At 47.4% G+C, this 27,200-nt stretch overlaps 1 protein-coding gene across 3 annotated transcripts in view; it reads right to left on the bottom strand.

The window, feature by feature from the left end:
• Window positions 1-2,497: 2,497 nt before the first annotated feature.
• The window catches only part of LOC149984803 (protein PALS2-like), a 41,569-nt gene continuing 16,866 nt past the window's right edge, over window positions 2,498-27,200 (bottom strand). The window contains exons 4-13 of one of the 3 annotated variants that reach the window (XM_090187136.1): window positions 25,706-25,858; window positions 18,333-18,479; window positions 17,801-18,028; window positions 13,874-14,005; window positions 10,245-10,341; window positions 9,683-9,754; window positions 6,943-7,104; window positions 6,137-6,339; window positions 5,174-5,302; window positions 2,498-4,362 (exon numbers count right to left, since the gene is read on the bottom strand). In XM_090187136.1, the coding sequence (XP_090043262.1) occupies window positions 4,186-4,362; window positions 5,174-5,302; window positions 6,137-6,339; window positions 6,943-7,104; window positions 9,683-9,754; window positions 10,245-10,341; window positions 13,874-14,005; window positions 17,801-18,028; window positions 18,333-18,479; window positions 25,706-25,858 (1,500 nt within the window). In that variant the 3' untranslated portion in view covers window positions 2,498-4,185. Of the gene's footprint in view, window positions 4,363-5,173; window positions 5,303-6,136; window positions 6,340-6,942; window positions 7,129-9,682; window positions 9,755-10,244; window positions 10,342-10,940; window positions 12,132-13,873; window positions 14,006-17,800; window positions 18,029-18,332; window positions 18,480-25,705; window positions 25,859-27,200 lie in introns of those variants that run through there. The other 2 variants (XR_016483833.1, XM_090187141.1) reach the window with 2 other exon arrangements.

Raw genomic sequence — 27,200 nt, 5'->3', positions numbered from 1 at the left:
AATCGTTCAATTGAAATAAATTCATTAGGACCTAATCTATGGATTTCACGTCTGGGAATACAGATATGCATCTGCTGGTCACAGATACCTTTTAAAAATAGAGTTGATCAGGCTGTTGATTGTGGCCTGTGGAATGTTGTCCCACTTCTCTTCAATGGCTGTTTGATGTTCCTGGATATTGGCGGGATCTGGAACACACCGTCCTACACGTCGATACAGAGCATTCCAAACATGCTCAATGGGTGACATGTCTGGTGAGTATGCAGGCCATGGAAGAACTGGGACATTTTCAGCTTCCAGGAATTGTGTACAGATCCCTGGGATATGGGGCCGTGCATTATCGTGCTGAAACGAGGTGATTGTGGCGGATGAATGGCACAACAATGTGCCTCAGGATCTCGTCACTGTATCTCTGTGCATTCAAATTGCCATCGATAACATGCAATTGTGTTAGTTGTCCGTATCATATACCATAACCCCACCGCCATGTGGCACTCTGTTCACAACGTTGACATCAGCAAACCGCTCGCCCACACAAAGCCATACATGCTGTCTGCCATCTGCCCGGTACAGTTGAAACCGGGATTAATCCTGAAGAGCACACTTCTCCAGAGTGCCAGTGGCCATCGAAGGTGAGCATTTGCCCACTGAAATCAGTCGACACCAAACTGCAATGAGGTTGACTGAGGAGGACGAGCACGCAGATGAGCCTCCACGAGACGGTTTCTGACAGTTTGTGCAGAAATGATTCAGTTGTGCAAACCTACAGTTTCATCAGCTGTTCGTTCAGGTGGCTGGTCTCAGACGATCCCGCAGGTGAAGAAGCCGGATGTGGAGGTCCTGGGACGGTGTGGTTACACGTGGGCTGCGGTTATGAGGCCGGTTCAACATACTGACAAATTCTCTAAAACGAAAGCAGCTTATGGTAGAGAAATAAACATTGAAAGCTCTGGCGGACATTCCTCCAGTCAGCATTCCAATTGCACTCTCCCTCAAACCTTGAACACAAGGTGCACCTGTGTAGTGATCATGCTGTTTAATGAGCTTCTTGATATGCCACTCCTGTCAGATGGATGGATTAAATTGGCAAAAGGTGAAATGCTCACTGACAAGGATGTTAACTAATGTGCACATCATTTGAGAAACGTTTTGTGTGCATGGAACATTTCTGGGATCTTTTATTTCAGCTCATGAAACCTGGGACCAAAACTTTACATGTTGTGTTTTATATGTTTGTTATAGTGTCTTCAGAAAGTATTTACACCCATGGACTTATTCCACGTTTTGTTATAGCCTGGATTATATAGATGTTTCCCCTCACCCATCTAGACACAAATACCCCATAATAAACACGTTTTCAAATTTACTTAAATGAAATATATATAAATATAATTTACATGAGTTTTCACACTCGAGTCACTATGTTGTAGAAGCACCTTTGACAGTGATTACAGTGTTTCTGGGTAAGTCGAAGCACTTTCCACACCTGGATAGTGAAACATCTGCACATTATTTTCTCAATTCTTCAAGCTCTGTCAAATTGGTTGTTAATCATTTCTAGACCACCGTTTTCAGGTATTGCCATAGATTTAAGTTAAAATTGTATCTTGGCCACTGTCTTGGTTGGCTTGCCATAAAGGGGTTGAATTCTTATTGACTCTAGACATTTCAGCTTTAAATTTTTAGTTCATTTGTAAAAAATAAACAATTCCACTTTGACATTATGGGGTGTTATGTGCTGGTCAGTGATAACATCTAAATGTAAATAAAAAAACAAATTCAGGCTGTAACAACAAAATGTGTGAAAAGTTGAGGGTTGTGAATGCTCCCTGAAGGCACTGTAACTACTGACATTTAATGAACTAAGCCAAATGGTTGTTTCTATTGACTAATATGGGAGACATTTACACCTTTGAAATAGGATTTGTTTAAATAAACAAATATACCCTTCTGTGAAATAAATTAAGTCACATTTTTACACACTCTGGATATGATAAATATGACCTGAGATAAGTACAAGTTGTAAAAAATAAAAAAAAAGTTAATTTATTTGACACATCTGAAAATACAATGTTTTGCTCTGTTGAAATTGTAAAATATATAACTTTTAAGTAGATATGGCAGTTGGTTAAGTTTCAGTAATATCACAAAGAGATAGTTCTCAGATGCAGTACGCTGTCAAGGTCCAGTCTCCTGGAAGTATTATTCCAACATAAAACACAGCACCATACAGACATGTACTGACAAGAGTACTGACCCAACTGGGAGACCGTCCGCTGACGATACAATGGAATTTAAAGTAGACTCCTTGAGATGACGTTGCAACGAAGATATAGAGATGAGTGAGATAGTCACACAAAGCATGTGCGCTTCACGCTGCTACAACGTGGTAGGTACGGGACCAAAACAGCGGAGTAGTTTAACCTCGTGCTCCATGCTCCCTAGTTGTGGAGGAAATGGATCCACTACATGCTAACTTTGTGCACGCAACGACATCTCGCTGAGTCGACCTTTAATGAAACCATTCACAATCTCGTCACACAGAAAGCGGCGTAACAAGGGGGGGAGGGGGGGTTGTATTAGCCTACATTATGGTCTCATCCAAGAAACAGCAACAAAGACCTTTATATCACAGATGTGGTGTGATATTACCACCTCTCTCTCAGCCCTTAGTCTGCCTTAAAGAGAGAGAACATGGCTGTTATTCTACATGGAGGGTTAAGAGATGAGACCGGGTGTGCATCTCAAATAGCACCCTATTCTCTATGTTGTGCACTACTTATGACCAGGGCTGATAAGGCTCCGGTGAAAGTAGTGCACTATATAAAGGAATAGGGTGTCATTTGGGACATAGTGGCCAGGAGATGAAGTATTGTATGCAATGTAAACTGAGAAGAGTTTTAACACACTGAGGTATCGTCACAAAGCAAGCCCTCCTCACATCTCCTTTCAGAATAAATACACTTGTATTATTGTTCTAAACGTTATGAGCAACCAACAGTGATAAAATAAAACATTAAATATTTTTAAAATATCCTCAACTCCATGATTTTGTTTCTCGTTCCATATGAACAGAAAGGTAGTCAAGTTAAAGTTAGAAAACTATGTTCAATAAATAAAGTTCTTCTTGTGTATTGTGAACATTGGTTCTATTCCGAATGGCTCCCTACTCCCTATGTAGTGCTGGTCAGAAGTAGTGCACTACATAGGGAATAAGGTGCTGTTTTGGACGTATCCAGAGAGTTGCATAGTGTACAGATGGGGCCTGTGGTGCAGAGCAGACTGAGCCTGGAGGGGCTAGGCAGGGTGGGGCTAGGTGAGGCTAGGCAGGGTGGGGCTAGGTGGGGTGGTGCTAAGCAGGGTGGGGCTAGGTGAGGCTAGGCGGGGTGGGGCTAGGTGAGGCTAGGCGGTGCTTGGCAGGATGGGGCTAGGCGGGGTGGGGCTAGGCAGGGTGGGGCGGTGCTAGGTGAGGCTAGGTGGGGTGGGGCTAGGCGGGGTCGGGCTAGGTGAGGCTAGGCGGGGTGGTGCTAGGCAGGGTGAGGCTAGGCGGGGTGGGGCTAGGCGGGGTGGTGCTAGGGGGGTGGGGCTAGACAGGTTGGGGCTAGGTGAGGCTAGGCGGGGTGGTGCTAGACGGGGTGGGGCTAGGCGGGGTGGTGCTAGGCGGGGTGGGGCTAGGCGGGGTGGGGCTAGGCGGGGTGGGGCTAGGCGGGGTGGGGCTAGGCGGGGTGGGGCTAGGCGGAGTGGTGCTAGACAGGGTGGGGCTAGACAGGGTGGGGCTAGGCGAGGCTAGGCGGGGTGGTGCTAGGCAGGGTGGGGCTAGGTGAGGCTAGGCGGGGTGGTGCTAGGCAGGGTGGGGCTAGGCAGGGTGGGGCTAGGCGGGGTGAGGCTAGGTGAGGCTAGGCGGGGTGGGGCTGCATGGTAAAGTCCCATACAAACATAAGTCTCAATTTGTCCTTAGCTCTCACATCCCTGTAGGGGTCAATTCCATTTCAATTCAGTCAATTTAGGAAGTTCACCAACATTCCACTTTTCCTCAATGGGAAAAATGTGGAATTGTAGTTCGTCTACTTCCAGATTTGAAATTGAACCCCAACCGTGGTGGTTAGGGACAACCTCTTCCTGGACCCAGCAGCGGGCGGCGTGTCCTCCAGCCCAGTAGGGAGCAGCCTAACCAGACTGTGTCTCTCAGTACACCCAGCTGACAGGGACCCACTGGGGCTCAGAACACAGCTGCTCCACGGCCGCCTGCAGCTGCTCAAAGGCCTTGTCCAGGTTGTCGTTAACGATGGTCAGGTCAAAGTAGTGGCTGTAGGCCCGGCGGATCCTGGCGCTCTCATCCACCGTCTTCTTCAGATCTGTCTCCTGAGAGAGGGAGGGGGAGAGAGAGAGGGAGGGGGAGAGTGGAGGGGGAGAGGGGGAGACAGTGGAGGGGGAGAGAGTGGAGTGGAGGGGGAGAGGGGGAGACAGTGGAGGGGGAGAGAGTGGAGTGGAGGGGGAGAAGAAGAGAATGGGGAGAGGGGAGGGAGAGAGAGAGGGAGCAGAAGAGAATGGGGAGAGAGTGGAGGGGGAGAGAGTGGAGGGGGAGAGAGTGGAGGGGGAGAGAGTGGAGGGGGAGAGGGAGAAGGGGAGGGGGAGAGAGTGGAGGGGGAGAGGGAGGAGGGGGAGAGGGAGAAGGGGAGGGGGAGAGAGTGGAGGGGGAGAGGGAGAAGGGGGAGAGGGAGAAGGGGAGGGGGAGAGAGTGGAGGGGGAGAGGGAGAAGGGGAGGGAGAAAAAGAGAATGGGGAGAGAGTGGAGGGAGAAAAAGAGAATGGGGAGAGAGTGGAGGGGGAGAGAGTGGAGGGGGAGAGAGTGGAGGGGGAGAGAGTGGAGGGGGAGAGAGTGGAGGGGGAGAGGGGGAGACAGTAGAGGGGGAGAGAGTAGAGGGGGAGAGAGTGGAGGGGGAGAGAGTGGAGGGGGAGAGAGTGGAGGGGGAGAGGGAGAAGGGGAGGGAGAAAAAGAGAATGGGGAGAGAGTGGAGGGGGAGAGTGGAAGGGGAGAGAGTGGAAGGGGAGAGAGTGGAAGGGGAGAGAGTGGAAGGGGAGAGAGAGTGAGAGAGGTTTCCATCAGTGATTATCTTCTGAATAACTACAACAGTCAGAATTGTGCACAGATCCACCAACATCCAGAGACTGACCGTGAGCAGTTTGGTGGTGAGTCCAGCGTCCACCACGGCTTTGTGCATAGCTCTTAGTGTGTCCAGTGGTGGAGCAGCAACAAACACCACAAACGGCATGAACTCTGCTGTCTTCAACTGCTTCAGTGCCTGACGACACACACACACAACCCATCAACACACACACACAACCCACCAACACACACACACACACACGACCCAGCAACACACACACGACCCATCAACACACAAACGACCCATCAACACACACAACCCATCAACACACACACACACACACACACGACCCATCAACACACACACACACACACGACCCAGCAACACACAAACGACCCATCAACACACACAACCCATCAACACACACACACACACACACACACGACCCATCAACACACACACACACACACGACCCAGCAACACACACACGACCCATCAACACACACACGACCCATCAACAAACATCATGCTTATTCAGGTTTTGCTTAAGACCCATGCAGCTGTCTTTATCTCAATATCAAATGATTTCTGGGTAACAAATTAGGTCCCTTACTGTCATTATTTTCAATCAAAATAGTCAAAAAGAAACAAAAAATAGCTTCTTAGCAAAAACAATTTCTCAAAGAACTGTCTGAGAGTGGTCTGGTTGGGGAGGGGAAAACTGAGAACTAGCTGTTATTGGCAGAGAGGTTTGGAACTCTCTTTCTTATTGGTCTGTTAAACTAACTTTCCACATGGTGATGTCACCAGGCAGACCAAAACTCAATCCCACAAAAACAAGCTGAAATTTCAGGTGGTCTTTTCAATCAGCTCTTACACTAAAAGGCATGATCATAATGTTCACATTACAGTATTATTCCAACCTAAGTGCGGTAATAAGGACACAGGAAAATCACATTTTTGACGGAACTGGACCTTTAAAATGAATAGATCCTGACTGTGTGAAATGTGTGTGTGTGTCAGACCTACCTGTGGGTTAACGTCCAGTATGCAGGTACGTCCTGCGTCCACCACCTCGTGGATGGAGTTCATCTTGGTTCCGTAGAGGTTTCCATCGTACTCTCCATGCTCCAGGTAGCGACGGGCCTTAATGTCTGTCTCCATCTGGGACCGAGACACAAAGCAGTACGACTGGCCGTCTCTCTCCTCCTCCCGAGCAGGCCGAGACGTGACTGGAGGGAGGTGAGGAAATGGTGGGAGGTAAGGAGGGGAGGGTGAGGAGAGAAAGAGGGGGGTGAGGAGAGAAAGAGGGGGGTGAGGAGAGAAAGAGGGGTGAGGAAAAATCTCATTCATCCATAGGAGACTGAAGTTTGTCTTCTGCTGTACCCCTGATACATACACACACACACACACACAGGGGGGACTGGGACTCACAGGGGACGGTGGTTCCATAGAGCAGGGGGTTGATATACACACACACACACACACACACACACACACAGGGGGGACTGGGACTCACAGGGGACGGTGGTTCCATAGAGCAGGGGGTTGATATACACACACACACACAGGGGGGACTGGGACTCACAGGGGACGGTGGTTCCATAGAGCAGGGGGTTGATATACACACACACACACACACACACACACACACACACACACACACACACACACAGGGGGGACTGGGACTCACAGGGGACGGTGGTTCCATAGAGCAGGGGGTTGATATACACACACACACACACAGGGGGGACTGGGACTCACAGGGGACGGTGGTTCCATAGAGCAGGGGGTTGATATACACACACACACACACAGGGGGGACTGGGACTCACAGGGGACGGTGGTTCCATAGAGCATGGGGTTGATGACGATCAGTCTGTTCTTCAGACTGCGCCGGCCCACTCCCTGAGCACCAATCAGAACCAGGGTCTTCCTCTGGAATGGAGGCATCTTGGCCACCTCTTCGTAGATCTGCAGCTCGTGGCGGTCAAACTCTGGTCGTCACGACAACAGACACACTACCACCATCAGCTTAGTTTGCTCAGTAATAAAACTAACACAACTACTGAACAAAAATATAAAAACACAACATACAACGATTTTACTGAGTTAGTTAACAACTGTCAATTTAAATAAATTCATTAGACCCTAATTTAAGGATTTCACATGACTGGGCAGGGGCACAGCCATGGTTCGGCATAGAATCACCCACTGGGGAGCCAGGCCCAGCCAATCAGAATGAGTTTTCCCCCCACAAAAAGGGCTTTATTACAGACAGAAATAATCCTCAGTTTCGTCAGCTGTCCCGTTGGCTGGTCTCAGACGATCCCACAGATAAAGAAGCCGGATGTGGAGGTCCTGGGATGGCGTGGTCCGCGTTTGTGAAGTCGGTTCAACGTACTGACATATTCTCTAAAACGACGTTGAAGGTGGCTTATGGTAGAAACATGTACATTCAATTCTGTGGCATTGTGTTGTGTGACAAAACTGCACATTTTAGAGTGGTCTTTTGTCCCCAGCACAAGGTACACCTGTGTACTGATCATGCTATTTAATCAGCTTCTTGATATGCCACAACTGTCAGGTGGATGGATTATCTTGGCAAGGGAGATATGCTCACTAACAGGGATGTAAACACATTTGTGCACAACATTTGAGAGAAATAAGCTTTTTGTGCGTATGGAACATTTCTGAGATCTTTTCTTTCTGCTCATGAAACCAACACTTTACACGGTGCATTTATATTTTTGTTCAGTATTATATACAGTCATCTATACTACCGTTATATACACCTAGTGTTCAAAACATTAAAGAACACCTTCCTACTATTGAGTTGCTTCCCCTTCAGCTACACTGATTAAAGTGGATTTAACAAGTGACACCTGGTCAGTATATGGAATGGAAAGAGCAGGTGTTCCTAATGTTTTGTACACTCGGTGTAGAGCCCACAATAGATGGAAAAATTAACCTACTCCACACATACGTATTAGTTTGGCTGTACTGTAGTACACTTTCATATCACTGAAATATTAAACGAATGTCTGCCAATAATGAGAGATAGAGGTATTATCCAGCTGTTCTTTGCTTTGATATGCATTAGGAGACGGCTCTGGCCAACAACATGTTACTGATAGCAACACCCACTACTGTTATCAGTATAACACCGCCCACTACTGTTATCAGTATAACACCGCCCACTACTGTTATCAGTATAACAACCCCCACTACTGTTATCAGTATAACACCACCCACTACTGTTATCAGTATAACACCACCCACTACTGTTATCAGTATAACACCACCCACTACTGTTATCAGTATAACACCACCCACTACTGTTATCAGTATAACAACCCCCACTACTGTTATCAGAGAGGTCTAACAGCTGGATCAGAGAGGTCTAACACAGCTGGATCAGAGAGGTCTAACACAGCTGGATCAGAGAGGTCTAACAGCTGGATCAGAGAGGTCTAACACAGCTGGATCAGAGAGGTCTAACACAGCTGGATCAGAGAGGTCTAACAGCTGGATCAGAGAGGTCTAACAGCTGGATCAGAGAGGTCTAACAGCAGGATCAGAGAGGTCTAACAGCAGGATCAGAGAGGTCTAACAGCTGGATCAGAGAGGTCTAACAGCTGGATCAGAGAGGTCTAACGGCTGGATCAGAGAGGTCTAACGGCTGGATCAGAGAGGTCTAACGGCAGGATCAGAGAGGTCTAACGGCAGGATCAGAGAGGTCTAACGGCAGGATCAGAGGTCTAACAGCTGGATCAGAGAGGTCTAACGGCTGGATCAGAGAGGTCTAACGGCTGGATCAGAGAGGTCTAACGGCTGGATCAGAGAGGTCTAACGGCTGGATCAGAGAGGTCTAACGGCTGGATCAGAGAGGTCTAACGGCTGGATCAGAGAGGTCTAACGGCTGGATCAGAGAGGTCTAACGGCTGGATCAGAGAGGTCTAACGGCTGGATCAGAGAGGTCTAACGGCTGGATCAGAGAGGTCTAACGGCTGGATCAGAGAGGTCTAACGGCTGGATCAGAGAGGTCTAACGGCTGGATCAGAGAGGTCTAACGGCTGGATCAGAGAGGTCTAACAGCAGGATCAGAGAGGTCTAACAGCTGGATCAGAGAGGTCTAACGGCTGGATCAGAGAGGTCTAACAGCAGGATCAGAGAGGTCTAACAGCAGGATCAGAGAGGTCTAACAGCTGGATCAGAGAGGTCTAACGGCAGGATCAGAGAGGTCTAACGGCTGGATCAGAGAGGTCTAACGGCTGGATCAGAGAGGTCTATAACAGCTGGATCAGAGAGGTCTAACAGCTGGATCAGAGGGGTCTAACAGCAGGATCAGAGAGGTCTAACAGCTGGATCAGAGAGGTCTAACAGCTGGATCAGAGAGGTCTAACAGCAGGATCAGAGAGGTCTAACCGCTGGATCAGAGAGGTCTAACAGCTGGATCAGAGAGGTCTAATGGCTGGATCAGAGAGGTCTAACAGCTGGATCAGAGAGGTCTAACAGCTGGATCAGAGAGGTCTAACAGCAGGATCAGAGAGGTCTAATGGCTGCTGAACTCACCTGCATTCTTGGACATCAGGTACATCATCTTCTTCTTCTTCTTCTTTCCTGTTAATGTCCCACAGAGAACACCTGGGAGGAACAAAACACATTAAAAGTTCACTGAACCACAAGAGGGCACCAGAGTAAACATATTTCCTAAGTACGTCTGAGTTGTGGACACAAGTAGAGGGTAAGTAGTGGGGGGGGGTTTATTAGAGTGTGGATTCAGCCTATACTTTCATGGCAGTTTGCTGCAAAATGTGATAATTTGAGAAATAAACTGTCATGGGTATAGAGGCTGTGTGTATTTAGTACACTACTTTTCACTATATAGGGTAAAGGGATCCATTTTGGACACAGTCGAGGACACAAACAGGTGGGAAGAAGGTATGATTTTGGGGTAGATGTCAGAACCTTTTGAGTATAGAGATGTGTGTTACAATTCCATTTCACCTTAGTTGAACCAGGCAGTGTTCGGAGTTATATAGGCGGGTGTAAAGAACTCTAACTATGTAATAATAATTACATTTGAAGCACTTTTCAAAACACCCAATGTCACTTTACATAGTCAGAAATGTACCTGATCCATTCCATTCTCTCCTCACAAAGGCCTTCCTCTTCTCCTCCAAGAACTGACTGGGGATCAGTCCTGTGGCTCCTCCCACAATGTTGACTGCCTGAGGGACAGGATGTGAGGTCAGAGACATGCTACTTCCTGTTTCTCTTGCTCTAATCTTAAGGATAAGTTATTGTTTTGTAAATTAAAGTCAGAAATGGAATTACTAGCCCCTATTCCATTAGGGTGGTCAGGGCCGGGGAGTTAGGACAGCTGGAAGCAATATGATTAAATGTAGTGAGCACCGATATTACATTTTTGGCCGATATCCGATATCTTCCTTGCCAAAAAAAACAATACCGATACCCCCTCCAAAACCGTCCTTTTAAGCGTTCTAGTAGAGTTAAATAGTTAACACACACACATGGATGCAGCGGTCTAAGGCACTGCATCTCAGTGCAAGAGGCATCACTACAGTCCCTGGTTTGAATCCAGGCTGTATCACATCCAGCCGTGATTGGGAGTCCCATAGGGTGGCACACAATTGGCCCAGCGTTGTCCGGGTTTGGCCGGGGTAGGCTGTCATTGTAAATAAGAATTTGTTCTTAACGGATTTCCCCAGTTAAATAAAAGGTTATACACACCACACTGACCAAAAAGTTATTTTGTTGGCATTTACACATGTCCCCATTACCAGTAAAACATATTCATTTAACTTACTTGCTGTGCTGTTTCGTGGTTAATTTGTCCAGTCGTTTCATTCTCAACCAGGATTTCTATGGAACGCAGTTTGGGTCTTTGCGTGTCAAATAAGCTTGTTGACCAATCAGGATATGACTGCACGTCACATAATAATCTAACTCGTTCATTCATTTTTTAAAACGTAATTATTACACTATCACTCGTATTTTATGTGTCACAACGATTCATCGATACGTATGCCAGTATGCTATGATGCTGGTAGAGTTGCTAGCTAGCTCATAGATGCAAACAATGTTCTTCCCCAAAAACACATCATCTGTTTCAGTAGCTATAGTTACCAGGCTAACTATATAGCTAGGTGTCATCATCTAAAATAACCCTAATTTATAAGACAGTTCTTATTTGATTAATGGTGGTTGGACCCATCTATGTGAAGCTAGACACAATAAGGATTAGCCAAAATAGTGGACTTTGCGGTTAGCCTTCAAAATAAAAGCATGCCATTGACAGTGATGCAAATGAATACAAATAGTATAATTATGGCAGTTTAATAGATCATGCTAAACGAGGTTGGAATGTTATATAAAATCAACAAAAGACAATGTTAATTTGACAAAAGCTTTTGAAATTACACTGGATGTATTAAACTTTAGAATTGCATTGTGGGCATACTTATTTCACTGTACAGCCTTACCTATGGATGGTGGATCAATGACATGGGGTATCAGTCTCCTCAGTGACGCCCAGAGAACATTAGTGTTGTAGCTCTCATTGCGGGACTCTGAAACAACTGTGAATTGAGCCACATTTATTGTCAACCTATACTGTGTGGATGTTTTGGAGTCTGATAACTGAGGAGGACATTGGGAAAAAATATATTGGGTATTGAGTAGACCGATACCCCATTTCATTGATCCCCAATCCTTAGGTAAAGCTGTACAGTGCAATATGAATGTCAACACACACAATAGGCTGACTGTGGAGATGATTTCACACAGTCACAGTCCCGCGATAAGAGCTACAACGCTAATATTTGCGTAAACTCTTCACAGTTGTGTTCTGTGGGTGTCACCGAGTAGACTGAGACCCCATTTCATTGCTCCACATTCCAATCTTGTTTAACATTATCTAGTCTAAATATGGCATGATTCCACCAATTGTAACCTTCTGCATCACTTTCAAAGAAGTACTTTTATTTTGAAGGCAAACCGCAAATTCCTCTATTGTGCCTAATCCTTATTGCTGCTAGCTTCACAACAAATAACCCGGTCCCGTTGAGACTCACTAGCCAGATTAAGCTAGCTGGCTGCTTATGATATAGCTATAGTCGCTGGCTAGCTATTTATCTTCATGAACTGAAGTTCAATTTCAATAGGGGAACAACAAGAGACTGCCTATCTAATACTTACTCACAATGATTCCTAAATCATCGCTAAGAATAGTGAAAATGACGGCAGGTTCTACTGGTCATTGTTTTCAGGCTGGTTGTACTGGTGCTAGCTAGGTACCAAGCTAAAGCTAGCTACCCCAGAAGTTGCGGTTGAACAAATGATGCTTTATTCCCAACGCGGTATTGTAAACACATCGTTCGTGGCCGGTGTTTGCAGATTTCTTGTACAGCTTTGACAGTGCTACTGATAGTAGTGGTGGTGCTTGGCTTGTAAACTCAGAACCTTGTACAGCTTTGACAGTGCTACTGATAGTAGTGGTGGTGCTTGGCTTGTAAACTCAGAACCTTGTACAGCTTTGACAGTGCTACTGATAGTAGTGGTGGTGCTTGGCTTGTAAACTCAGAACCTTGTACAGCTTTGACAGTGCTACTGGTAGTAGTGGTGGTGCTTGGCTTGTAAACTCAGAACCTTGTACAGCTTTGACAGTGCTACTGGTAGTAGTGGTGGTGCTTGGCTTGTAAACTCAGAACCTTGTACAGCTTTGACAGTGCTACTGATAGTAGTGGTGGTGCTTGGCTTGTAAACTCAGAACCTTGTACAGCTTTGACAGTGCTACTGGTAGTAGTGGTGGTGCTTGGCTTGTAAACTCAGAACCTTGTACAGCTTTGACAGTGCTACTGATAGTAGTGGTGGTGCTTGGCTTGTAAACTCAGAACCTTGTACAGCTTTGACAGTGCTACTGGTAGTAGTGGTGGTGCTTGGCTTGTAAACTCAGAACACACAACATTCTCCAATAGAACGGTATTATTTTACATGGCAAATTAAAAGCTTATTTAATTAATCAAATAGTGTTATTATCAAATAGTGTTATTGTGGAAGTGTTATTTGACGTGTATCTTATTTGACACGAAAAGACCCAAACGGTGTTCCATAGCATGTGGTGAAGCCATTACTATGTAACTCCGGTAGGGCAACATCTGAACAACAGCACACTTGGTAGTGTGTACCGGTGCTCAACCAGTCGGCGAAAGCCAACATCATCCACGACAGAGAACGGTTGATGGTCAAGGGCAATGAATTCCATTATCTTGCCACTAATGGATTTCACCTTTGAGTTGTCTCTCTGAAATGTTCTTACTCTTTCAAATGACTGCTGGACTTGTTGACTGCTCCATCCACACAGAAGACATTGTGGGCTAGGTTAGGAATGCTGTGTTGCACGTGTAGCGCTACATTTTACGTGGCGTTGGCATTTTTAGCTAATATCGGCTGATTCCGATTTATCGTGCATCACTAATTAAAATTTCCACCTAGCCAATCAGAAGGCAAGATGGAGCACGGACCTATTACCATATTGCTTACACTGCATCTCTCCATCCAGTTGTTTCAGATCAAGTGCCTAGGGGTGGATGTGGGAAAGTAATTCAACCCTGAGTCTAAGAGAACGTTCCTCTGAAAGTAGTAGCAGAGCCATATAGTTGAGCAGTAAGGCATGAGGACCTGTGGATTATGGATGAATAACACACAGCTAAGGGCTGTTCTGTGGTCAGCAGTACCTACCTGCCACCAGTTAGGGTCCTCTCTGTTGACAATGTGCAAAACATCTCCTTTAGAGAAGGCCAGGCCAGCCTCCTTACAGGGGATCAGGTTGTCTGTGGCTGGGCTGTAGTTAAAGTGGGGTTTCAGGTGCACCTAGAAAACAAGGTCTGTGTTACCATAGTTACAGCTTCAGGTAGAAAAAAGGAAATAGGAGGGGTGTTTAACAACAACATCTTCAGATTGTAAATCACCAACAGCCCAATGCTCTACAGTCTGTACTGTGAGAACCTACAGAGAGAAACAAACAATCTACAAGACTGCATCTCTCCAGGAACAGGGTTGGAGAGCCCTGTCCTACGGGACTGTATCTCTCCAGGAACAGGGTTGGAGAGCCCTGTCCTACGGGACTGTATCTCTCCAGGAACAGGGTTGGAGAGCCCTGTCCTACGGGACTGTATCTCTCCAGGAACAGGGTTGGAGAGCCCTGTCCTACGGGACTGTATCTCTCCAGGAACAGGGTTGGAGAGCCCTGCCCTACGGGACTGTATCTCTCCAGGAACAGGGTTGGAGAGCCCTGCCCTACGGGACTGTATCTCTCCAGGAACAGGGTTGGAGAGCCCTGTCCTACGGGACTGTATCTCTCCAGGAACAGGGTTGGAGAGCCCTGTCCTACGGGACTGTATCTCTCCAGGAACAGGGTTGGAGAGCCCTGTCCTACGGGACTGTATCTCTCCAGGAACAGGGTTGGAGAGCCCTGCCCTACGGGACTGTATCTCTCCAGAAACAGGGTTGGAGAGCCCTGCCCTACGGGACTGTATCTCTCCAGGAACAGGGTTGGAGAGCCCTGTCCTACGGGACTGTATCTCTCCAGGAACAGGGTTGGAGAGCCCTGCCCTACGGGACTGTATCTCTCCAGGAACAGGGTTGGAGAGCCCTGCCCTACGGGACTGTATCTCTCCAGGAACAGGGTTGGAGAGCCCTGTCCTACGGGACTGTATCTCTCCAGGAACAGGGTTGGAGAGCCCTGCCCTACGGGACTGTATCTCTCCAGGAACAGGGTTGGAGAGCCCTGTCCTACGGGACTGTATCTCTCTAGGAACAGGGTTGGAGAGCCCTGCCCTACGGGACTGTATCTCTCCAGGAACAGGGTTGGAGAGCCCTGTCCTACGGGACTGTATCTCTCCAGGAACAGGGTTGGAGAGCCCTGTCCTACGGGACTGTATCTCTCCAGGAACAGGGTTGGAGAGCCCTGTCCCAGATAGGCTTTCTTTCTCTTTCATACACTCTCTCCCCCCTCCTCCTCCTCCTCCTCTCCTCTCTCCCTCCTCCCTCTCTCCCTCCCTCTCCTCAGTGCCCCAGTTATCCCATGAAGTGTATTAATAGGACCAGTGTGTCCCAGGCAGGGTAACAGTTCCAGCTGCGTGCCCTGTCATTCTGGGTTAGGACCAGGTCAACCCCGTCTCCCCCTCAACCACCCTGACAGGTTCAAAAACACAGTGATGGAAAGTCATAGATAACTTCATAGAAAATGACTCAAGTAAGTCACCCAGTAAAATTCTACTTGAGTCAAAGTGTTTGGTTATAAATATGTATCAAAATGAAATGTAATTGCTAAAATATACTTAAAGTATCAAAATGTAAAAGTATAAATCATTTCAAATGATTTGTTACTATAGAAAAGCAGACAGCACCAGGTTCTTGTTCTGTAAATGTACGGCTAGCCAGGGGCACACTCCAACACTCAGACATCCTTTACAAATGAAGCATTTGTGATGAGCAAGTCTGCCAGATCAGAGGCAGTTGGGAAGTGTGTGAATTGGACCATTTCCTGTCCTGCTAAGCATTTGTGATGAGCAAGTCTGCCAGATCAGAGGCAGTTGGGAAGTGTGTGAATGGGACCATTTCCTGTCCTGCTAAGCATTTGTGATGAGCAAGTCTGCCAGATCAGAGGCAGTTGGGAAGTGTGTGAATGGGACCATTTCCTGTCCTGCTAAGCATTTGTGATGAGCAAGTCTGCCAGATCAGAGGCAGTTGGGAAGTGTGTGAATGGGACCATTTCCTGTCCTGCTAAGCATTTGTGATGAGCAAGTCTGCCAGATCAGAGGCAGTTGGGAAGTGTGTGAATTGGACCTTTTTCCTGCTAAGCATTTGAAATGTAACAAGTACTTTCTGGGTGTCAGGGGAAATGTTTGGAGTAAAAAGTACATATTTTCTTTAAGAATGCAGTGAAGTTAAAGTTGTCAAAAACATCAATAGTAAAGTACAGATTCCCCCCCAAAACATAATCTACACTGCTAAAGCAAAAATCAAATACGACCAAGAGACAACTGCAGTGTATGTACTGTACACACTTCCTCTGACCTGTACAGCCCAGGTGCAGAAACAGGTTCTTAATAGGAGATAGGGGCATGGTCCTTCTAATATCTAACAGTATCATTATTACAGCCCCTCTGACCTAGTGGGGAACCAGCCATCCTCCTAATATTTAACAGTATCATTATTACAGCCTCTCTGACCTAGTGGGGAACCAGCCCTCCTCCTAATATCTAACAGTATCATTATTACAGCCCCTCTGACCTAGTGGGGAACCAGCCGTCCTCCTAATATCTAACAGTATCATTATTACAGCCCTCTGACCTAGTGGGGAACCAGACGTCCTCCTAATATCTAACAGTATCATTATTACAGCCTCTCTGACCTAGTGGGGAACCAGTCCTCCTCCTAATATCTAACAGTATCATTATTACAGCCCCTCTGACCTAGTGGGGAACCAGTCCTCCTCCTAATATCTAACAGTATCATTATTACAGCCTCTCTGACCTAGTGGGGAACCAGTCCTCCTCCTAATATCTAACAGTATCATTATTACAGCCCCTCTGACCTAGTGGGGAACCAGTCCTCCTCCTAATATCTAACAGTATCATTATTACAGCCCCTCTGACCTAGTGGGGAACCAGCCGTCCTCCTAATATCTAACAGTATCATTATTACAGCCTCTCTGACCTAGTGGGGAACCAGTCCTCCTCCTAATATCCAACAGTATCATTATTACAGCCCCTCTGACCTAGTGGGGAACCAGCCGTCCTCCTAATATCTAACAGTATCATTATTACAGCCCTCTGACCTAGTGGGGAACCAGACGTCCTCCTAATATCTAACAGTATCATTTTACAGCCTCTCTGACCTAGTGGGGAACCAGCCCTCCTCCTAATATCTAACAGTATCATTATTACAGCCTCTCTGACCAAGTGGGGAACCAGCCGTCCTCCTAATATCTAACAGTATCATTATTACAGCCTCTCTGACCTAGTGGGGAACCAGACGTCCTCCTAATATCTAACAGTATCATTATTACAGCCTCTCTGACCTAGTGGGGAACCAGCCCTCCTCCTAATATCTAACAGTATCATTATTACAGCCTCTCTGACCTAGTGGGGAACCAGCCCTCCTCCTAATATCTAACAGTATCATTATTACAGCCTCTCTGACCTAGTGGGGAACCAGTCCTCCTGCTGAAGAGCTCATCCAAATATCTAACAGTATCATTATTACAGCCCCTCTGACCTAGTGGGGAACCAGCCCTCCTCCTAATATCTAACAGTATCATTATTACAGCCCCTCTGACCTAGTGGGGAACCAGCCCTCTTCCTGAAGAGTTACTTGTTGGGGCAGGCTTTTGGTCCAGCCCTGCTTTAACACATCTGACTCTACTAATCGGCTGAATCACCTCAATGAACTGAATCGGGTGTGTTGCTGCAAAAACTCTACATTCCCAATGTCCCTCCAAGAGGAGGATGATTAGCCACCCATGTTGTTGTCATTAGGATGTGAATGGAAGCTAACTGACACTGAGGGACCTACCTGAAATCTGGCCAACAAGAAACATTTTTGTTTTCTGTTGTAAAACATTTTGCTACGGTTCACTAATAAATATGACCCTGTTCTCACCTGTGGGGGTGCTGGAGTGTCGCGGTAGCTGGGCAGGATCTTGAGGGTGACGCCCCCCTGGCAGTCCCTCAGCAGCTCCAGCAGCTCCTTGGGATCGCTGCCCACCTCGCGCCCGTTCACCTCCCTGATCACGTCGCCCGCGTGCAGCATGCCCTGCCGGTCGATCATACTGCCGTGCAGGATCCTGGCAATCACCAGCTCCCCGCGTTCCACCCTGAACGTCACGCCCTGAGGAGGAGAAGAGGAAGAGAGGGGGATTGAGAGAATGAGAGAGAGACAGAGACAGAGAGAGGAGGTTAATGCATGAGAAGGGATTTAAATATTCCATGTACCTAACCTGCTAACTACAAACTATGAACAGTCATCCAGATCTTGCAGATTGATTGGTAATGTCTGAGACGACGTCCTAAATGGTACCCTGTTCCCTACATAGTGCACCACTATTGACCGGAGCCCGGCTATTGGTCCCTGGTCAAAAGTAGTGCACTATATAAGGAATAGGGTGCCATTTGTGACTCAGTCATTAACTCACCAGTGGTTCGCCAGCCTTCTTCTGAATGCCAATTATCCTGACAGCGTCGGCGGGCATGAGGGGGCCGGTCGCCATGGCATTACTGTTCACCTCCGACGGCATCTCATAACATTTAGCTGCCACCTTGTCATGGGCCTCAATCAAAGACTGGAGAGAGAGAGAGAGACAGAGAGACAGTTAGCTGCCACCTTGTCATGGGCCTCAATCAAAGACTGGAGAGAGAGAGAAACAGAGAGACAGTTAGCTGCCACCTTGTCATGGGCCTCAATCAGAGACTGGAGAGAGAGAGAGAGAGAGAGACAGTTAGCTGCCACCCTGTCATGGGCCTCAATCAGAGACTGGAGAGAGAGAGAGACAGTTAGCTGCCACCTTGTCATGGGCCTCAATCAGAGACTGGAGAGAGAGAGAGACAGTTAGCTGCCACCTTGTCATGGGCCACAATCAGAGACTGGAGAGAGAGAGAGACAGTTAGCTGCCACCTTGTCATGGGCCACAATCAGAGACTGGAGAGAGAGAGAAAAACAGAGAGAGACAGTTAGCTGCCACCTTGTCATGGGCCTTGATCAGAGACTGGAAAGAAGAGAGAGACTGGAAAGGAGAGAGACTGGAAAGGAGAGAGACTGGAAAGGAGAGAGACTGGAAAGGAGAGAGACTGGAAAGGAGAGAGACTGGAAAAGAGCTGCCATTTTGTCATGGGCCTCGATCAGAGACTGGAGGAGAGAGGGAGAGACATGATTATTGAAGAGTGATTGTATTATTCCAGTAGAAGCCAATGAGAAAAAAACATCACCACACTGAAAGGAAACAGTGTAAAACAGTTGGATTCGTAACCTCACTCCCCAGCTGAACACGTCCCCACTCACGCTATAAAAAAATGAAAACAATGGCTCACATTTCTATAGAGCCGTTCTGCTAAGACATTGTCAAGTGTGTGGTCATGTTTGTTTGTGAGGCAGAGGATCCCTGGTTGCAGCCCGGTAAGGGACAAGGACAGGGAAGGACGTGACACTGTTAATCAAGTACACACCTGTCTCCACACCCTCTACCTCAACACATCACACAGACCTGTCTCCACACCCTCTACCTCAACACATCACACAGACCTGTCTCCACACCCTCTACCTCAACATATCACACAGACCTGTCTCCACACCCTCCTCCTCCACATATCACACAGAGCTGTCTCCACACCCTCCTCCTCCACACATCACACAGAGCCGTCTCCACACCCTCCTCCTCAACACATCACACAGAGCCGTCTCCACACCCTCCTCCTCAACATATCACACAGAGCCGTCTCCACACCCTCCTCCTCAACATATCACACAGAGCCGTCTCCACACCCTCCTCCTCAACATATCACACAGAGCCGTCTCCACACCCTCCTCCTCAACATATCACACAGAGCCATCTCCACACCCTCCTCCTCAACATATCACACAGACCTGTCTCCACACCCTCCTCCTCAACATATCACACAGAGCCGTCTCCACACCCTCCTCCTCAACATATCACACAGAGCCATCTCCACACCCTCCTCCTCAACATATCACACAGACCTGTCTCCACACCCTCATCATCCACATATCACACAGAGCCGTCTCCACACCCTCCTCCTCAACATATCACACAGACCTGTCTCCACACCCTCCTCCTCAACATATCACACAGACCTGTCTCCACACCCTCATCATCCACATATCACACAGAGCTGTCTCCACACCCTCCTCCTCAACATATCACACAGACCTGTCTCCACACCCTCCTCCTCCACATATCACACAGAGCTGTCTCCACACCCTCCTCCTCCACATTTCACACAGAGCTGTCTCCACACCCTCCTCCTCAACACATCACACAGAGCCGTCTCCACACCCTCCTCCTCAACACATCACACAGAGCCGTCTCCACACCCTCCTCCTCAACATATCACACAGAGCCGTCTCCACACCCTCCTCCTCAACATATCACACAGAGCCGTCTCCACACCCTCCTCCTCAACATATCACACAGAGCCATCTCCACACCCTCCTCCTCAACATATCACACAGACCTGTCTCCACACCCTCATCATCCACATATCACACAGAGCCGTCTCCACACCCTCCTCCTCAACATATCACACAGACCTGTCTCCACACCCTCCTCCTCAACATATCACACAGACCTGTCTCCACACCCTCATCATCCACATATCACACAGAGCTGTCTCCACACCCTCCTCCTCAACATATCACACAGACCTGTCTCCACACCCTCATCATCCACATATCACACAGAGCCGTCTCCACACCCTCCTCCTCAACATATCACACAGAGCCGTCTCCACACCCTCCTCCTCAACATATCACACAGAGCCGTCTCCACACCCTCCTCCTCAACATATCACACAGACCTGTCTCCACACCCTCCTCCTCAACATATCACACAGACCTGTCTCCACACCCTCATCATCCACATATCACACAGAGCTGTCTCCACACCCTCCTCCTCAACATATCACACAGACCTGTCTCCACACCCTCATCATCCACATATCACACAGAGCCGTCTCCACACCCTCCTCCTCAACATATCACACAGAGCCGTCTCCACACCCTCCTCCTCAACATATCACACAGAGCCGTCTCCACACCCTCCTCCTCAACATATCACACAGAGCCGTCTCCACACCCTCCTCCTCAACATATCACACAGAGCCGTCTCCACACCCTCCTCCTCAACATATCACACAGACCTGTCTCCACACCCTCCTCCTCCACATATCACACAGACCTGTCTCCACACCCTCATCATCCACATATCACACAGAGCCGTCTCCACACCCTCCTCCTCAACATATCACACAGAGCCGTCTCCACACCCTCCTCCTCAACATATCACACAGAGCCGTCTCCACACCCTCCTCCTCAACATATCACACAGAGCCGTCTCCACACCCTCCTCCTCAACATATCACACAGAGCCGTCTCCACACCCTCCTCCTCAACAACACTATTTCATCATGTCGTAGTCAAGCAGCAACACTCATTGATTTACTACCAACTGACAAGAGAGAAACACACAACCTACTGGGTAACTGCCCCTCCAGTGTATATGAACCAATCACAGCTCTTCTTCACAAGTAGACTACACTTCTTCACAACCAGTGCATGTTTAAGACCAAAAGTAGCATGCAGGAAATACAATCATGAATCAGTCCCACAGGAAGGAAAGGAGGAACAAGACTGTTAAGTTCTCACCTGCAGAGCAGCCATATCAAAGGATGAATATCTGACACACACACACACACACACACACACACACAGAGAGACACAGATAAAAACAGACAGAGAAAGACAAAGACAGAAAGAAACAGAGAGAGACAGAGAAAGACAGAGAAAAACAGAGACAGAAAGACAGAGAGACAGAGAGAGACGGAGAGAGACAGAAATACAGAGAGAGACAGAGAGACCGAGAGAGACAGAGAGAGACAGAGAGACCGAGAGAGCAGCAACATGCATCAGTACAGATCTGGTTCACACATGATAGAACTCCCTAACCCAGAAATGTGTGTCTACCTCCCCCACTTGACCCCTCCACTCCCATTGGACCAGGGACATAGCCCCCCTCAGGCCGCAGTTTCTCATTGGTCCAGACAGAATAGGCATTTTTGTTTTTTATCTCTAGGAGGGGCAAGTAGCAGAGGCAGAGAGAGAGAGTCAAAGACATATTATTATAACCAATTGATACCAGGGTCTCATTTACAATGGTGCCCTGAGGACAACAATTTCTTCATAATAATAATAATATAAATTAACACAACGGCTTCCAACACCACAAAAACAATGATTAAATCCAAACAGTTGCAGTTCTCCTTAAACACATTCAGTATTACAGCTCTAACTGCCATAGAGGCACCAGAGAGTCACAGCTCTAACTGCCATAGAGGCACCAGAGAGTCACAGCTCTAACTGCCGTAGAGGCACCAGAGAGTCACAGCTCTAACTGCCGTAGAGGCACCAGAGAGTCACAGCTCTAACTGCCATAGAGGCACCAGAGAGTCACAGCTCTAACTGCCGTAGAGGCACCAGAGTCACAGCTCTAACTGCCGTAGAGGCACCAGAGAGTCACAGCTCTAACTGCCGTAGAGGCACCAGAGAGTCACAGCTCTAACTGCCATAGAGGCACCAGAGAGTCACAGCTCTAACTGCCGTAGAGGCACCAGAGAGTCCCAGCTCTAACTGCCAGAGGCACCAGAGAGTCACAGCTCTAACTGTCGTAGAGGCACCAGAGTCACAGCTGTAACTGCCGTAGAGGCACCAGAGAGTCACAGCTCTAACTGCCGTAGAGGCACCAGAGAGTCACAGCTCTAACTGCCAGAGGCACCAGAGAGTCACAGCTCTAACTGCCGTAGAGGCACCAGAGAGTCACAGCTCTAACTGCCGTAGAGGCACCAGAGAGTCACAGCTCTAACTGCCGTAGAGGCACAGCTCTAACTGCCGTAGAGGCACCAGAGAGTCATAGCTCTAACTGCCATAGAGGCACCAGAGAGTCACAGCTCTAACTGCCGTAGAGGCATCAGAGAGTCAATATGTATGACGTTCTGAAGGCTTTTCTAAATCGGTACGTACTAGTGGAACCTCGAGGGTTCACCATCCCTGTGAACGGGTTTTAACAGTGACGTGAGGAGCATCAGAAGCTTGTATAGTAGAGCTTTGTCAACAGAAAGAGTAATGAAGTGATGTACAGGACTTTAAGGAGGAGCAGCCAACCTTCTGATACAGGATGCAGTGATGCATATTAAAACTGTCACCTGTGATAAAGTGAAGGGTGCTACGGTAGACTGACGGCATCCAATGGTTTAAGATTAGTGGCTGCTACACTCCCATGAATGGTGTCACCTGTGATAAAGTGAAGGACGCCACGGTAGACTGACGACATCCAATGGTTTAAGATTAGTGGCTGCTACACTCCCATGAATGGTGTCACCATAGTCAAGAACTGGCAGAAGGAGTTGACTGTACAATCTCCTTCCTGCTGTTTAGGGAGAGGCATAATCTATTTATATAAAAAGAAGACTACTTTAAAATCTCAGCTTCTTTTGGTATTTGTTTCATTAGTCCAGTGACATACAGAACCATGTGATGGTAAATGCATCATACAGGGATGAGTTATGTATTTTGAAAGTTACATATCTTGAAAACATTTTGGGACGATGTCAACAATGGACTAATGAAACAAATACTAAAATATATTTTCGTGGTGGAATTTTTCCTTTAAACTAGCTCATCCGGGTCAAATTATTTTCAATCCAAAAGCCCAGATATTTATTAGGCAGGAACCTGCTCGATGAAAGAACCATCCAATGCATAAATGTGTAAACCATCTGAAGTATTTCTACGAGAATTACAAAACATCATACATTTAGTTTGTAACGCATGAAGTACCAATTTTAAAAATCAACAAGGACTTTCTGCTAGGTGACAAAATCAGACTGCAGTCTGGTCAGCCGTAAGGCCATTAGCGTACACAACAGTGTCATCTGCATACAGATGAATGTTACAGGTTTTTGCAGATAGACCGTATATAAATAGCAAAGAGGACAGGTCCCAAAATAGACCCCTACAGGACACCTTTAGTAATATCGAGGTAACTTGACACCATCAGAAAGCCCACATTGTGTCCTGCCTGACTGATCGATACTGTACACAAAAGTATGTGGACACCCCTTCAAATGAGTGGATACAGCTATTTCAGCCACACCCGTTGCTGACAGGTCTATAGAATCGAGCACACCGCCATGCAATCTCCATAGACAAACACTGGCAGTAGAATGGCCTTACTGAAGAGCTCAGTTACTTTAAACGTGGCACCGTCATAGGAAGTCAGTTCGTCAAATGTCTGCTCTGCCGGAGCTGCCCCCCGGTCAACTTTTAAATGCTGTTATTGTGAAGTGGAAACGTCTAGGAGCAACAACGTCTCAGCCGCGAAGTGGTAGGCCACAAGCTCACAGAACGAGACCGCCGAGTGCTGAAGCGTGTAAAGACCGCCTGTCCTCGGTTGGGGCGGCAGGGTAGCCTAGTGGTTAGAGCGTTGGACTAGTAACCGGAAGGTTGCAAGTTCAAATCCCCGAGCTGACAAGGTACAAATCTAACCCATTGTTCCTAGGCCGTCATTGAAAATAAGAATTTTTTCTTAACCGGCTTGCCTAGTTAAATAAAGGAAACACTCACTACTGAGTTCCAAACTCCCTCTGGAAGCAACGTCAGCACAAGAACTGTTCGTCGGGAGCTTCATGAAATGGGTTGCCATGGCCGCACACAAGCCTGATATCACCATGCGCAATGCCAAGCGTCGGCTGGAGTGGTGTAAAGCTCACCGCCATTAGACTCTGGAGCAGTGAACAATCACTCTCTTAAAAGATGAATCACGTTTCACCATCTGGCAGTCTGACAGACGAATCTGGATTTGGCGGATGCCAGGAGAACACTACCTGTCCCAATGCATAGCGACAACTGTAAAGTTTTGTGGAGGAGGAATAATGGTCTGGGGCTGTTTTTCATGGTTCGGGCCCCTTAGTTCCATTGAAGGGAAAACTTAACGCTACAGCATACAATGACATTCTAGACAATTCTGTGTTTCCAACTTTGTGGCAACAGTTTGGGGGAAGGCCCTTTCCTGTTTCAGCATGACAATGCCCCTGTGCACAAAGCGAGGTCCACGCAGAAATCGTTTGTCAAGATCTGTGTGGAAGAACATGACTGGCCTGCACAGAGCCCTGACCTCAACCCCATATAACACTTTTGGGTTGAATTGGAACCCCGACTGCGAGCCAGGCCTAATCACCCAACATCAGTGCTGACATCACTAATGGCCTTGTGGCTGAATAGAAGCAAATCCCTGCAGTAATGTTCCAACATCTAGTGGAAAGAATTCCCAGAAGAGTGAAGGCTGATATAGCAGCAAAGGGGAACCAAATCCATATTAATGCCTGTGATTTTGGAATGAGATGTTCGACGAGCAGGTGTCCACATACTTTTGACCATGTAGTGTAGTTCCAACCAGAGAGAGAGAGATTATTATTATTATAATAATAATGTTAAATCTCCAAAGAAAACTTTGGCAACATGTACATTGTTACATAATGACAATAAAGCAAATAGAAATTAATTGAATCTTGAGAGAGAGAGAGAGAGGCAGAGACAGCGAGGCAGAGAGACAGAGACAGCGAGGCAGAGACAGCGAGGCAGAGACAGCGAGGCAGAGAGACAGAGACTTCAGGAGTAATATGGTGATTGTTGCTGTAAACAGCTCTGACAGGACAGTCATTCTCTAATCTACTTTCAGGCTAGCTCTAACAGCTCAACGGTACTGTGTGTGTGTTTGGGTACCTTGAAGTGTGGTTCCTGGAGGATGTTGGCTAGTTCCTCGGCGGAGGCGTCTCTACTACTCAGTCCTGTGAGGGAGTCTAGGATCTCTGAGACCAGCTGCTGGTTGTTGTCTCTCACAGCCTCCAGCTTCACATCCACCAGCCTCTCATGGGCCTGCAGAGACACACATTAATACACACAGTATTTAGTTCAGGTTTTAACTATCCCAACGCCCAGGACCAAGAGGCATGGAGAGACAACGTTTAGTTATTCTGCCCCCGGCCTCTGGAACAGCCTGCCAGAGAACCTGAGGGGGACCAATAGGCTGCCAGAGAACCTGAGGGGTACCAATAGGCTGTCAGAGAACCTGAGGGGGACCAAGAGGCATGGAGAGACAACGTTTAGTTATTCTGCCCCCGGAACAGCCTGCCAGAGAACCTGAGGGGGGCTGAAACTGTGGACATATTTAAAAGAGATCTTAAAACAGCTTTTAAGTTGAGATTTTCCTTGGGGTGCTTTTTAGTCATTCAGTTATTGTTGTTCTTTCATTTGTTGTGTAGTAAATATTAAATATTTCAGGTTTTATTTGTTTTTTCCCTATGAAGCACATTGTGTTGCATTCCATGCTGTAGAAATAAAGCCTGATTTAATTTATGCGTGCCCTGGTCAGTTTTTTCCCTGTGAAAAGTGAACCTAGTGTAAAATGTCCACCAGATGTCAGCATGTCACAACAAACAAACACACTACTCCTTATGGCCTTTCTCTTGTATTTCAAAGACGGTACAAAAAAATAAAACAATTAAACACGTTTTAATGACCAGGGATGTTCTCTGTTTAGTGAGTCCTCCAGATCAGAGGCAGTAGGGATGACCAGGGATGTTCTCTGTTTAGTGAGTCCTCCAGATCAGAGGCAGTAGGGATGACCAGGGATGTTCTCCGTTTAGTGAGTCTGTCAGATCAGAGGCAGTAGGGATGACCAGGGATGTTCTCTGTTTAGTGAGTCCTCCAGATCAGAGGCAGTAGGGATGACCAGGGATGTTCTCTGTTTAGTGAGTCCATCAGATCAGAGGCAGTAGGGATGACCAGGGATGTTCTCCGTTTAGTGAGTCTGTCAGATCAGAGGCAGTAGGGATGACCAGGGATGTTCTCCGTTTAGTGAGTCTGCCAGATCAGAGGCAGTAGGGATGACCAGGGATGTTCTCTGTTTAGTGAGTCTGTCAGATCAGAGGCAGTAGGGATGACCAGGGATGTTCTCCGTTTAGTGAGTCTGCCAGATCAGAGGCAGTAGGGATGACCAGGGATGTTCTCCGTTTAGTGAGTCTGCCAGATCAGAGGCAGTAGGGATGACCAGGGATGTTCTCTGTTTAGTGAGTCCTCCAGATCAGAGGCAGTAGGGATGACCAGGGATGTTCTCTGTTTAGTGAGTCCTCCAGATCAGAGGCAGTAGGGATGACCAGGGATGTTCTCTGTTTAGTGAGTCCTCCAGATCAGAGGCAGTAGGGATGACCAGGGATGT

This window comes from Oncorhynchus mykiss, chromosome 2 (genome assembly GCF_057628025.1).
Source record: "Oncorhynchus mykiss isolate SJ-2025 chromosome 2, ASM5762802v1, whole genome shotgun sequence".
Lineage (NCBI taxonomy): Eukaryota > Metazoa > Chordata > Actinopteri > Salmoniformes > Salmonidae > Oncorhynchus > Oncorhynchus mykiss.
The sequence above is the reverse complement of the archived record's forward strand: the minus strand, read 5'-3'. Positions and strand labels throughout refer to the sequence as shown.